The sequence below is a fragment of the Panulirus ornatus genome, chromosome 29 (genome assembly GCF_036320965.1).
Source record: "Panulirus ornatus isolate Po-2019 chromosome 29, ASM3632096v1, whole genome shotgun sequence".
Classification (NCBI taxonomy): Eukaryota; Metazoa; Arthropoda; class Malacostraca; order Decapoda; family Palinuridae; genus Panulirus; species Panulirus ornatus.
The window spans coordinates 11,134,770-11,149,719 of NC_092252.1; the positions used below are offsets into that span (position 1 = coordinate 11,134,770).

At 35.6% G+C, this 14,950-nt stretch overlaps 1 protein-coding gene across 6 annotated transcripts in view; it reads right to left on the bottom strand.

The window, feature by feature from the left end:
* The window catches only part of rg (A kinase anchor protein rugose), a 662,216-nt gene that overhangs the window by 505,174 nt on the left and 142,092 nt on the right, over positions 1 to 14,950 (bottom strand). For all 6 annotated transcript variants that reach the window (XM_071679213.1, XM_071679211.1, XM_071679212.1 and 3 more), the window contains exon 23: positions 3,732 to 3,859. In XM_071679213.1, coding sequence (XP_071535314.1) covers positions 3,732 to 3,859 — 128 coding nt within the window. The remainder of the gene's footprint in view (positions 1 to 3,731; positions 3,860 to 14,950) is intronic.

Below are 14,950 nucleotides of genomic sequence, written 5' to 3' on the forward strand. Positions count from 1 at the left end.
CTTGATTATATCTATACACATTCACACAACCCAGCCTTTGAAGAGAATAACCACTCCTCTTTTGGCTCCTACTGCTCCAACATTTAGAAATTGAAATACAAGGAGGGAAGGGTTAATACCATCCAACTCCCATCCCATTTATTTGCCTTCTATGAAGAAGAAAATACATGGGAAGTGTTCTTTCTTCCCTATCCTCAGTAAATAAACACATAAATAATGGAAAAAAATAATGGGTGACATATGATAAGAGCCATTAAGTAGGGGAAACAAAAGCGTAGATGCTAACACATGAAACAAAACTTTCAAATTGCACTTGGCAAATGATATGGCAAACTGTATTTTTCATATATATATTTCCTGAGCAATTCTCTTCTTCCCTAACTCATGAGCTAGTAATTTTCGACATATACAGGAGAAAATGTGTAGAAGAGATTGAAATACTGTCTTGAACACAAACACTAGTGACTGCCACCAGTTCAAAACATTCAACTTATACTCAGTGAATAATACGGTAAATTGCATTTGTCGTATATTTTTCTACATAGTTCTCTTTAGCAGGTTCTTACCTAATGCATGAATTAATAATCATTTAGACATAAAAATGTGGAGAAAATGGGTGGTAAATGGAAGACCTGGCAAGCTGGGGAAATAATTGTGTAGAAGATAATGGCCATGGCAAAACACTTAAGTTGCCCACAAAATTTTCAGGGCTCTATTCTTTAACAGTTAGATATGAGATAGGTACATACAATCAAAGGAACACTATAAATAAGCAATGTATATGACAGTCATGGCTCTACAGTAAAGTTACTTCTAATGATTTATCTAGGAAGTCAGAGGATTTTCAACAAAATTTTAATACCTAACTGCTTCTCCCACCACAGCATGGCAGTGTCATGAACAAAAAAAACAATGGCCTCATTATCACAGAATCTCTAGCCCTCAAGTATAATGAACCAAAACCAGAACCTACCATCCAGAGCCAAGTCCCATACATTACTTTGTAGTTTACCTTGACAGCTTCATAAGATCTGATTCAGCAATGTGACAGCACATTCCTGCATATAACATCCACACACCTCCCTTTTCTTTCTTGCAAACTAGTTAAAGTTACTTATCCCACATCCCACACAAATACTCTCACATTTCTGCAAAACACCTCATGCATCCAAAACACTTCATCTGAAATATAACCCCTGAAGTTATCTGAATGGCTACCCGCCTGAAAAGCTCTTTAGACAGAAAGTTACACGGTGAGTTCTATGCCTATGTTTCAAGGCCACCTGCTGAGCCTGGATAGTTGCTGAAATAGAAGTGCACAATAATTTCTCCTCAGTGAGTCAGCCTCAAGCCATGTCAATGACAGCGTATTCTCATGAGCTTTCTTGGAAGGAATCTCGAGCAGCTTTAAGCAAGACTTAAAAGACCCAGGAGGATACTGAATTTTTTGATGATGGTGATTTTTCTTCAGATCATAAGGAGAATGATTCTGAGGACATTCATTCTTCCAGCATTGAATGTTGATCAAGATAAGGAAGGAGGTGTTTCTAGCAAAGGTGGAGGCAGTGTTGTCAACACCTAACTAACCTTGAAATAATGGCATCTGACTAGTGCAGTTGACATTTAACAAGTTTTCCATTTTCCCTTTTAAGAAATAATTATCAATGAATCACACTGATCATATCAAAAAGAGATTTACCCTATAAAACAAAATGATATGTAATCAGTAATCAGTTTTCAGTGTAAACTAAGAGGCAACAGTGGAGGTAACCAGTTATAAAGACTTTTCCCATGGCCACTCCCTTGAGGGAGTTCCGGAAGGTAACAGGCATCAGGGATATATAGATGGGTACAATACATGATAAAACATGCATAGTGGCAATTCATCTGACATGCCTTACTCCCTTACTTTTTAGTACAAAGTGCTGACCCATCTACAAATATTCTACACATTATGAATGTAATAACAGAGGATGAAATATACTTATGAAATTATTTTTTTCCTTTCCTTTGAACCTGTAGGGTTAAATATATTTTCTCCACAACTTGAAAAACTGAGGATCACAGAGATGGAAAGGAAACCTAACAGAGTAAAGGGGTTAAGACCAAATCCCTCATACCTTCTACTCCCTTGTTTTACTTAGTCTCACTTCAAGGTATTCATCACTCAACCTCTCTTGGTATCCCTAACCAAAGACCTCTTTTAAATGCCTGCTCACTTTTATAGTTTTTCTCACATGTTTCAACTTATCATAAAGTAATCAGCAACTTTCACACTCAACTATATTAAGAAATGATCTGACATTTCACCTGCTGCCCCTCTCAGTATGTTCACATAAAAAAAAACTTGTTCGCATAGTTGCCAATTAGTACATATTCCAATAATACCTATTGGCCTCCAACCCCACTCACCCAATTTTTATTATCATAAATCAACCAACACATATGTCAACTGACTGAGATGCATCCAGATACTTTTGTCGGTTTCATCCAGCAATATAAATGACTGGGATCCAGGTACGTGGAACTACACTATATTTCATACAAATAACATTCAAACCTGTATCCTATTAATGTAACATGTTCACATCACAATCTGCAAGTTATGTTTTTAGAATTTCAAAATCTAAACACTGCTTGGTCTCAAGGATTACCAGCCCAATTGTACAACTATCTCCTGGCAACATAAATACCATCTGCTTTACCCAAGTAATCAACTTTCTGTGAGCTTGCACAACAAAGCCAAAAAAGTAAAGATGAACTGATACGAGAGAAAAGTTAGTATGTGCCCTCAAACAGATCTAAAGAGTGTATTTACCTACTATATATCAAACCAGGGAACTAGCAATGTTCTTATTCTTCTTGTATCCAGGATTTACTAAATCTTGGCTAAAGTTGAGTTACAAATTCTAGTAATCTTCAATTATAATGACCAAGATACTGCTCTCATAAATCAATTACCTATTCATACTGTACAAGAAGGAAGTATTACAATCATGGTGTCCCATCTCTTGAACATTCTCTATTATCTTACAATTTCCTATACTTATATATGCTACAGTCCCCATTAGACTGGTTGCTTTGGGGAATGGTATTCTTTTGGAAGGCACTGGACTTGCAATATGTATTTAGCTACCTTATAGAACATGGTCCTTTGAGCTTTCTAACAAGGAATTATATCTAAAAACAATCTTCCAAGTGGAATGATATTCAGCTTAAAAATATCAAGCAAATGCTGTATTTCAGTCTCACAAGCAATATGAACTCACAATCTGGGCTAACTTTTACACCTGAAATGACGTAACAACCTGAAATGATGTAACAGCCTGCAATGCAAGTCAAACAACAGGGATAACTAAATTCAAATTCTAATCTTTTAACAATCCCTCTCACTTAAACAGAAATGATTAAAACATTAACTCCAGTTCCTAAAAGTATATACCCAAATCCACACCTGTACGTCGTAACGGCTGAATATATCAAGCACTCTACATAATCCAATTGCAATCATTACGGATAAGTCTACACAAAGATAGTGATGTCCCTTATATCCCTTAGCTTCAATGTCACAATGACCTCTTCCATATAATCCCTGATTATGTCAAAAAATGTAGCCTTTTGCAAGACATTAGTAACATTAGTAACTCTTAAAACAATGCCTGAAAAAACTCTGAAATTGAATGATTTATACATTTCAAATAAAAGTACACAGTAGAAGAAATAAAAATTACCTTAAGTGATGGTGGACCAGAAGAAGCAGTGGAGCAATGATCTGATGCTAGGATGGATGAATTGTGTTGATCTACAACAATGACTTCATATTCTCCATCTTCATCCACTTCTCCAGTGCGTTCTGTACCTTTAAAATGCATAAAGGATAACCCCAAATCTATGTAGTGAAAAATATATTTATGCTTATGAAACAAGTGATTTACTGTTTACTCACAATCATGTCTGCACAACAATCAACTCTGCACAGTTTGTCCTTGTAATACTTTAAAACAATTTTATACAAACTAATGATTAAAATTCTCTTTAACAAATAATGTCTAAGTATTCTTAACTAGACAACGATGTATTGTAGTTTAAGCATGACTGATACTTACAAATCTTCCCATATGAAAATGCTCCAAAAACCTTTTTATATTAATGTCATACAAATGCCATGTGAAGTACAAACGAACTGAAAAGAGTGAATCTCAGTAATATATATGACTTTCTGTGCCTCACTCGTTATTATCATCTACCTCCCTCTCCTCAACTCCTCCTCCCTAAAACAATATCCTGTGACTAAAAATCTCCACAAGGATGAAATAGAGTTCTTATGTCTGCAAGATTATCATGGAATATAACAAACAATATCTAACAAAAATACCAAAAGCCTAGCTGAAAAAGGAAAGACTCTTCAGTGTGCTATCAAGAAAAATAAGAAACATGGATGGAGCAACTTCAGAAGCAAAGAAAACTTGGTAAATGGCTGAAGTCCGTTCTGTTAGATACCAAGACTGACAGTTGTATAATGAGCATGGTAGCAGCAAGAGATAATATTTTCCATCACACAAATAATGTGGTGAGTCCTATATCTTTTGGCAAGATCCTGTAGTAGGTACTCAAAGGAAGGTATGCCTCACCTTTTTCCCCCTCTCTTTTTACTCACCATATCTCATATTTGTCATTACCCCACTTTACTTTTTTGTCCATGCTCTCCAACCCTTTCCTCTCCTCTCTCTCTTCATTTCCATCAGTCTTTCTGTTCTCCACCTCCTATCAACCTCTCTATATCTCTTTCTCTTTTGAACTTAAGACTAAAATAAGTCACAATTATGACAAAACAGACTAATTAAGTTAGCAATAAATCCTTGGAATACACAAAAATAATATATAAAAATAATGAAGGAAAGCCCAGTAAACAAGATGGAAAAGTATTCAGTGCAATACCATGTGAGATTAGAAACCTACATAGAATGAATTCAAAAGCACCTTAAAGACATCTAGATTTATAGTTAAACAGAATTCTAGCTGCGCCCAGGATACATAATTAAGTAGTATGTCTGGAGGCAGAGAAAAACAGAAGTGGTAATCAAACGACATGCAGTGAATGCTATGCACTTGACTTGACTTATGGTTTGCAGTGAATGCTATGCACTTGACTTGACTTATGGTTAAGTCAAGATGAAAGTATTCATGGGTAAATATATAGGTTTCTATTTCTTTCCTACAGTCTCTCATTCACATACAACACCATGACACCCTCTATATGATCTGTGTATGAAATTTATTTGACTTTCATTTATTGTCTGCAGTGAGTGCCATGCACTAACCCTGCTTTCTGGTAATATGGTAGGAGCAGTGGATATAAGTAATAGGTAGGAACATTAGCTGGGAGCATTAGGTAGAAGTAGTAAGTTGGATCAGTAGGTAGACACATTAGGTAATAGAAGCTGGTGGGTATATTAAGTAGGAGCCTCTAAAAACACTGTGTCAGAGTTGCTCTCTGCCAGTGGCCTGCTTAGGGTGAGACACTAAAGGATAAGAAGTGGTACTGGAGTTCAACAGTTATGGACACACTTTCTCATGGCCATCCCTTGAAGGAGTTCCCAAAAGGAACAGACATCAGAGATATACAGATATATCATTGTCCATTATTCTTAAGAGATGGAAGCAACTGAATGCAGAATAAGTGAGGAGTAAGGTTTTTTAAGATGGGTAGGGGATGTGTGGATCAGATTTTTGGGGTGAAAATGACTGTGGAAAAGTGTGTAGCAAAAGGTTAGAAGCTGCATGATAAGTTTTTGGATCTGAGGAAAGCACATGACAGAAATGAGTGGAATGCTTTATGGGATGTGCTAAGGATATACAGGGTAGGGGTACAAATGTTGGTTGGTTCTAAAAGCCTTTTTTATACAGTAGCAAATGCATGTGTAAGGGTGGATGGAGAATTGAGCAAATGTTTTGGTAAACATGTGGGTATGAGGTAGGGCTGTATGGCATCACTGTGGCTTTTTAACATATACATGGATGGAGCGATAAGACAGATGAAACCAAGACTAAAGAAAAGGGGTGAAGAGATGGGATGTAGAAGAGAAGTAAGGTGGCTAGTGACAAGCCTGTTTGTGGATGATACTGTGTTGTTTGCTGAGAGCTGAGAGTGAAGAGGAGTTGCAGAGTGTGGTAAATGTTTTATGACGTGTGTAAGCATAGGCCACTAAGTAAATGCAAGTAAAAGTAAAATAATGGCATATGCAAGGAAATAAAGTGAAAGTACATTTTCTTCAAAACCCTATACAGTGAAAGTAAAAAGTATACAAAACTGTGTTAAAAGATATAAGGGAAGAAAGACTGGAAGAGGTCACAGAATTTAAGTATCTAGACGCTATCTTGGTTAAGTCTGGTGAGATGTAAGGAGAGGATAGTGAAAGAGCAGTACAGGGTAGAAGAGACACTGGGTCCCTTACTGGAATAATGAAGGGTAGAGGTGTAAGTATGGAAGCAAAGAAAAGATTAAGGGGCAGCATAGTCCTCCTTACCCTGACCCATGTAACCAATAAAAGGACATGAATGTAGCGCAGATGTCAAGGATCTATGCTTGGAAATGAGCTATCTGAGACGAGCATGTGATATAAGTATTTGGAATGAATAAAGAAATGAAAGGGGGTATGAGCGATGTGGTATGGCAGGGAATGCAAAGGATGAAACGTAATTCTTTGAAGTGGTTTGGGGCATGTGGAAAGAAGGGTAGAGTGTGAAGTTTACAAGGAGGGTGAATGATAGACAATTAAAGGGGTTGGTGTGAAAGGAGGACCACCTGTGTCATGGAAAAATAGAGTGGAAGAGATGGGACTGAGAAAAATGGAGGAATAATGGGTAAAATGGTGTATGTGAGGGAGGCATGCAAGAATTGTGATAAGTGGGGATCCATTCTCCAAGGCTGCCCCCTTGATGGGAGTTCCTGAGGGGAATGCATAGACAGACAGGAACTGGTATGAAGTTGGCCTGATGCCTCACTAACTCCAACTAAAAGTATAGTGGTGTCTAAAAGTCTAAAACTGAAGTGTCTGAGCTTCATTTTCACTGATCACAAAACATTAACAATATTGAGCTACGAGTCTTTGGTTTGGTTTGGTGAGGTTAGGTGAAGTCAGTTTAGTTCAGGTTATGTTAGGTTTGGCTACATTAGGTTGGATCAAGTTTAAACTAAGTTCAAGATATGGTAAGAATGGACTAATAAGATGGGGCTACATTTACTTAGATTAGATGCCAGTAAAAAGGATTTCCTGCAATAAATATTATGGCCCATCATGCCATAAAAAGTGCAGCCAGATAACATTAGCTAATCATTGTGATCCTCTGTCAAAATAAGGTGCTGTGAGTTCAATGCCTCTCCATCTATATACTTGGCCTAATGTGCTTCAATGTTATCCATAAATATTTCTATGAGTGAAAACAGCTGCCTCCAGAGGTAAAAATCCTATGTTATGAGGTATCAAAATTATCAGAACTTGTTTCATGACATTCTTTAAATTGGATTCATAGTCTTTTGTATGTCAAAAGCTCTAATCATGGATAAGTCTTCATCTAATCCATAGCATGACATAAAAAAAGAGGAAATATGAAAAAGGTATGGTGAGACAGAACATGACAAAAGGAAGAACGTAAGTGTACAATGGATATAAGGAAATGATATTCAGTCTAGCCCTGTAGCTTAGTTTTAATGAAACAGGGGGTGAGACCAGAACTCACAGAACTAGGGCATAAGGTGACTTTGATGGGTATGCCTTCAAAATACATTAGTCAGGAGAGAAGTACTCCCCTGCCCAGATGCTGTTATGAATTAAACACATACATTTTCCCTAATTTATCTATTCTATCAACTATGTTAACTCCATTTCCAAATATTAATCAGATCAAATGCATATTGAAAAGCTCTTCCACCAAATAGCCATTCCCTCAAAATGGCTAGACATAGACTAAGAACAAAATTCGGCTTTTGAAAGTAATGGTTATTAATTTGGTCACATCTGCAGCTCACTGAGAAAGGACAGATCTGATTTATCTTAATGCTTTAATTGGATTTCAATAATAGTTCCATGCATCATCAATGGCTGCTATCATAAATATGAATTACTCAGAAGTACACAGTAGTGTAACTTCATTAAAGATGAAAGGCTTCCTTTACAGGATGATTAAACAACAGCTTCACAGATCATTACATGCATATAAAACCAGAAAAGATACAGCTTAAATAGCTTATTTCACTAAAAAATTCATGCTTATCTAACACTGAATCCTGTTGCTTCTTATTAAGTGAGGTTGAAGTCTTATACTGCTAAATGAATGGGCTGGCAGCTCTGCAAGAAGTGATAGTGTTTAATTCTGAGTAAACCACAGAAAGAAAATGAACCAAACCTGCCTATAATCTGGGGCTTATCCTCATCTATCTATCTATTTCAAGATCTATATTTCTAAATATATCAAAATAGCTGGAATTTCCCTCAAAACAGTAAAAATGACATGAAATCTTATCAGATGATCTTTTATGATGGTTGTTCTTTCATATGAAATACCTCAGAAAGTGACAAACTGAGCAGAGTTGACAGTGGGTATTTGATGTGAAGAACAATGATTGCCTTCTTTAAGATAGTTAAAAAATATATAAATGACAATCCAATGAATATTCATTCTCAACAAAAGAAAGTTTCTTCAAAATACGATAAACAAAGTAGAGGACTGTGTTATAACTAACGGCTGCTGTAACAGTTACAGAATGAGTTAACTTTGTGAAAAGCCACTTCCTCTCACTGGGATGGCCAGTCAGCAACCGCAATGAGACATCCCTACTTCTTTTTGAATAACAATATAGAAATATACCAAGAATATCCTGTGGTTTACCCACCATCTTTCCTGTGATATAAGATTCCCTTGTGTGAACCACTGGTTGTCACAACTGTAATGTCTTCCCTGATGCTGAACTGCCATATCATGATTATGCAACCACCAAGTATTCATGCAAAAGACTAAAACTCATTCTTCCTAAATCCCAAGGAACACTACCTGAAGTGAAATAGAATGAAAAGGGGAAAGAAAAAGGACTAATTGAGAGGCTTACCCAATGCTTTCCCAGTAAAAAATGTATTTTCTAACTAACAGGATTCAAACAGGGAGCAAGGGATATGAGAACATGCCCATATGGAAGAGGTTGTGAAACTCTTAACTACATGTAGAAATGAGGTGGTAAACAGATGAACAGAGGTCTAAACAAAGGTGCCTGTATGATTTCAAGTATAATCCAAGAGAGAAATGCCAAGAATGTAGTAAAGGAACTGTGACAAGAATGAAGCTTGAGAAATCCCTGAGATAAAACGACTGCACAGTTTATGAATTTGTAGCTCTCTTCTTATCATTAAAAGGATACGGCTAAGGAATATCAGAACCTAGTCCTAATCGAATGTAACATACACTCTAAGGACACTGTCACCTCATTACATTTTGGCTTAGCAAATTATCTTTTTAATCCTATTGGTTTCCAAGGAAGTTAACCAAGATGATAAGCTTGCATTAATACCACAAATCAAACCCTTTCCTATGAAACATTAACATTTACATTGAAAACCTGAATGAAAATGGTGCTCTCCAGAAAAATCATTTGCCCTTCCCTGAAACTCACTGCATAAGGAGATAAAAGAGTTTACCATTCTAAATCTTGTGAAACAGAAAGGTAAAAAAATGGCATGCTGTAAAATGACTAGTTCCAGAGATACACTAGAAGCCATGACTGTGTCATGGAAGGAGAAAAAAGGGAACCTCTCACACAGGATCAAGTTCAGTCAGAAGTCCTGAAGAACACTCCTGAGGCTGACAGAATCAAACTACAAATTATCTGCTGGCTAAGTCTGCAAAAGTTGTGGCCCTAAATTCCACATGAAGTTGGTACCCATTAACTCTAAACCTAAAAAGATGATGAACTGTTGGGTAGGCTGTGCACAGACAGCAAGTGGGAAGAAGGTACAGGCCTTCTGCCAAAATGACACCAAAGCCTAAAAGACCCACAAAAGTTGCACTCTATAATGCCTGATGAATGGGAAGGGGAAGCATGAGGATTCCTTGCTACATAGCATTAGAAGTAATCAAAAGTCTGTCAAGAGAAAACACTAAAATACACACAAAAAAGAAAGAAAAGTTAAAATGGTGTCCATCAAAATAAACAAGCCTAGAGAAGGCAGTGTCTTCACAAACAAAATGGTGAAATGGAGAAAGAAAACCTATCATTCTTTACTACTCATAAACAAAATAAAAACAAAAAAAAAAAAGGATATCATTTGTAAAGAGACGGTCTGACGAATCTTGGGAGCTTTCAGTAATGGCTATGAAACAGTGGGCAATTATATGATTGCAGTCATTTGTTCAGAGGACTAACCTTTACGTTTGCATGGGTATTTACGAATTTGAATTTATGATGTGGTAGTTTCCACCAGAAAAACTGGTGAACAGTGGTTTATGCAAGGTGATCCTGCCTTTTGAGTCGGATGGTGGTAACTAAAGAATATACTTGAAGTACTGCTATATCATTATCATATTAAGCAGGGCTCTCTCATTACCCTTACTTACTACTCAAATCATGTTATGAAATATATAAAATATATTATGGTTAAGTAAACAGCTAATGTGTATATGTACCATTATATACATTACATTTCTATTTCTACAAAAGCAAGTTATAAGATCATATGTCTGATATCTACTAAAAGAAAATACCCTAACTTGAACATTCACAAGAGGCTGGGAAAAGCCACATAAAAAAAACTGATTCTTCAAAATATGCAATTGAAAGAGAAGGAAATATCAGAATGAAATACAGATGTTACAATATAATTACTCTAAATCACTCAATCCTTGGAAAATTAGGACAAAATACTATCACTTGCAGGGAACTGAAGCAAAGCTCACAAAGTACCATAAGTAACAGCTACCTCTAGAAAATACTATAACAACTACCATAGTGAAGAACATTTAGGCCTGAAATGTCTAATCTTATTGCAAAAAGCAGTTTCAAAATCTAAGCCTGCATACTAATCACTTTAGACAAAGTCCCTGCCGTAAAGTATATGGTGGATGGCTCAGGTTAAATGTTTATGGATACAAATAAAGTTATCCTAAAATTCTTGCGACTGCAATAAGATCTGAAATTGGCCTCATAGATTTACTTAACTTCTTAAGGAAATGTCAGGAATGACTAATCCAAGTTTATTCAGTAACTAACTGCACCTTGTTTCAATAACTGATCATATCATATAATCTATTCTCATAGTTCATTAACAATGCTGCTAAAGTGTATGAATAACTTCTCTTTGCATCTTCATTAAGTTATGTATCAGGCTATCACATTGCTTTATTCTTTTGTTCAGAGGCATCATTAATTTTCAAGTGAATATTTTCAACATAGATTTCATAAAATAATGTTAAACTGAAACCTTCTTAAGGAGACCATACTAGGTAGTCATAATTTATCATGTGGGTTTTAATAAAAAAAAAAAGAAGTTACAAACAAAAGAAATTTCTTAAGACTGTCTAAACTTTTAAGAAATTACACTGAAACAACATTATTACTGAATACCACTGTAAGCACAAAAATCATGAGAACAAATCTTAAATGCACAGCATATTCTAATGAATTTAAGATATGCAACCAGAAGTACGAAAAACGAAAAAAATCTTTAACACTTTTTGTTTTGCTCAAGTGGACTGTAAAAGTTTATTCATGCTAAACTTGGCAAAAAAAAAAAAAAAATACTCATATAACTAAATATATGCATGTAAAAGAAATCCTTAGGCTACCTATGTTTTGCTGTTGTGGAGTGTCAAACGTTACAAATGCATATATGAATGTTATGCTTGGTGCACATTTTAAAAAAGTGGCATGGAAATCTTGTTTCAGGTGACATATCTAGCAATTGACCATGTACCAATGAATAACATATGGCACAGTTTAAGGGTTAAAGTATATGCAGCATAATCCTCAGAGAAATCTAGAAAAATGATAGTACAAAAATTTGAAATATGCCTTTGTTCCAAACAAAAATCTTCAGAAAAAGGAGAACAAGCATCGAAGAAAAAATCAAATTTTCAAAAAAACAAAAAAATTATGTGCAAGACAGAAATTCAGAAATATGCATTGGTTCTATTAAAGCTTTTACAACTAAATATCTGGATATAAACATGAGTTATATTCATGAGAAGTTGCAATAAAGCTTTTTCTTTTCCTTGACACTCAATCAATAAGAAAGCAATATTCTCTGCATAGCTCTTATAATGGTGATTAGTTTATATCAATATCTATATAAAGCAGAGAAATACTTTCTTTTGCTGTCATCTTGTATTGCTGATGATACAGTCCCTTACAAAAGATTTAAAAAATCTAATATACACAACAGATTTACTAATGTATAATTGCAGCATATAAAACGTAACTTTCAAAGACATATCTTTATGATTCTTGCAGTAAATCTTTAAAATATATACCTTATCTCCATTGAAAATAACCTGATTCATTCTTACTAAAGAAAATAAAAAGAATTTGAAAATTGTACTAAATGCCAAATTTCTCCCAGTATGTGAGGATTCCTTGAATGTATATCTTAAAAATAGATAAGTTTTCATCATCTAAATCAATAGAATAAAGAAAAACAAAATCTTTCTAATACTTTGAATGCACCTACAATTTGAATGATTATTTGAGTAACTCTTCACTTTAAGTTCATATTTACTTCTATACAAACCTGAAAATATACCTTTCTTGTAATATATGATTAAGATATCAAATGGCAATACAAGCTGCACCAAGAAATGGCACTGCCTCAGTAGACACTTCATTATTCTGGTTTTCTTCCTTTACTGTAATTTTTTTTTTTTTTTTTAAACCATTCGCCATTTCCCGCATTAGCGAGGTAGCGCTAAGAACAGAGGACTGGGCCTTTTTTGGAATATCCTCACCTGGCCCCCCTCTGTTCCTTCTTTTGGAAAAAAAAAAAAAAAAAAAAAAAAAAAAAAAAAAACTTAATGTTTTCTTAAAAATAGTGAGTTTTCACTACTATTTCATATAAGGACCTTTTTGACTCTCACTTTGTTATAACACCACAATAACTACTTTCTAAACGATGAGTATGGGAAGACTAAAGAAACAATGATGAACTATGATTTGAATTAAGCAATGAGTAATGGCTAAGGACTGAGGTAACAGCTTTTTCAAAGGAATAAATACAAATAACTTTCAATATATAAATATATAACCTACTACATGTAACAGCTCAAAATGTAGGTTTTGAAAACTGAAAACCTATTCTCTCCAAGGTAGTATCATGAGAGCATGAGATGCATTCCCTGGGAATATATACGGGTGAGGACTCTTGTAACCCTAATAATTCTGGTGAAGAGGCACAAGCCTTCACTAACCCTTTATAAACAATTCTTGGGTGATCACAGCTGCTTGCTCCTCAAAGGATTCTTCTCAGGTAACTGCAACACCCTTGTAATCCCATATTTTTTCCCCTGGGAGACAAAAAGTGTCAGACTGAATTTTCAAATCTATTCCAGCCATCTAAAATCTGACTAGAGCCTAGGCAGGATTTGTTCTAGTTGATGATAAAACCTACTTTTTGAAAGGCATCCAGGACTCAAAGCTAATGTCTGGCACATTCCCCCTTTGAACCAGAAACCACTAAAAAATTTAAAAATTGTTTGGGAAAATCAAAACAATCACTTCAGGAGACATCACTCTTAGGGGCTGGGCTGAAATTACTCTGGAGAATACATTTGTGGGACTATGCGTACACCTAATGGCATCATTCTGCACTACCAGGTCTGTGCACCATTTTGAATGCCAAAATCTTTCCCATTCTGGGATTTATTGGAATGTGCTAAAGACAACCTTTTGGTTTCAGTTGCCTGTTTAATAGTTCAACTTCTCTGCAAGGGGGTCATCTTAATTTACATTTCAGCAGTGGGTGTTCAGAGAAGACATATCCAAAATCAGTACTTTCCATTTGACTCCTTTTTATGGACTGGAAAAAAATAATAGTTAAAACAGTTCTTACTGCATGGTATAACATGAATGCTTACCATCTCCACATTATATTTCTGTTAAAGCTGAGTCATGGGCTGTCATAATCTTCTTGACATGGGTGGGTGAGACTGCCAGCTCCAACCTAAACCTTTTTACAAATCATATACACCTAAGAATCAAACTTACAAAAGGACTCAAAAGTTATGGAAATGACACCCAAATGGAACAGAGCTATGCTGGGAAAAGACTGCCCAAAGACCAACCTCAATGGCCTTCATAAGGTAAGGAAGAGGAGTAAGGAAGAAGCAGTAAAGCGATGTCAGATTATTTCTTTCAAGATCAGGAATAACATAACTGCCAACTCACTGTCTCCTAACAATGCCTTCATTAAAAAAAAAGTTAATAACATTCTTTCATACCAATGGGTATGCAAGTTCTAGCCCTTAGAAACTTCTAAACAGCCTAATGGGCAAAAAGGAGAAGCTACAGCCAGTCATTTGCACAGTCACTAAAATAAAATTGCAAAAATTCTCTCTGCATAAAACATAAAGATATTTTAAGATGCATGAAGATTCTCACAGTGAACTCCAGTTAATTGTATGCTCACAGGAGGGAAAGGATTCATAAAAGGCATAGTGATAGAAATGCCTTTCCAGAATGATTTGATGATGGGGAGGGAGCAATTAACAAACAGGTATGATAAATGTCTTTGACAGAGCTTAGGGAGATGCTGTTCCATCTTTTTTCTTTTTTTTTCACATATTAGCCATATCCCGTGTTAGCAAGGTAGTGTTAAGAACAAGGGACTGAGCCTTTGAGGAAATATCCTCTCTTGGCACCCTTCTCTGTTCCCTCTTTTGGAAAATAAAAAATGGGAGGTGAGGATTTCCAGTG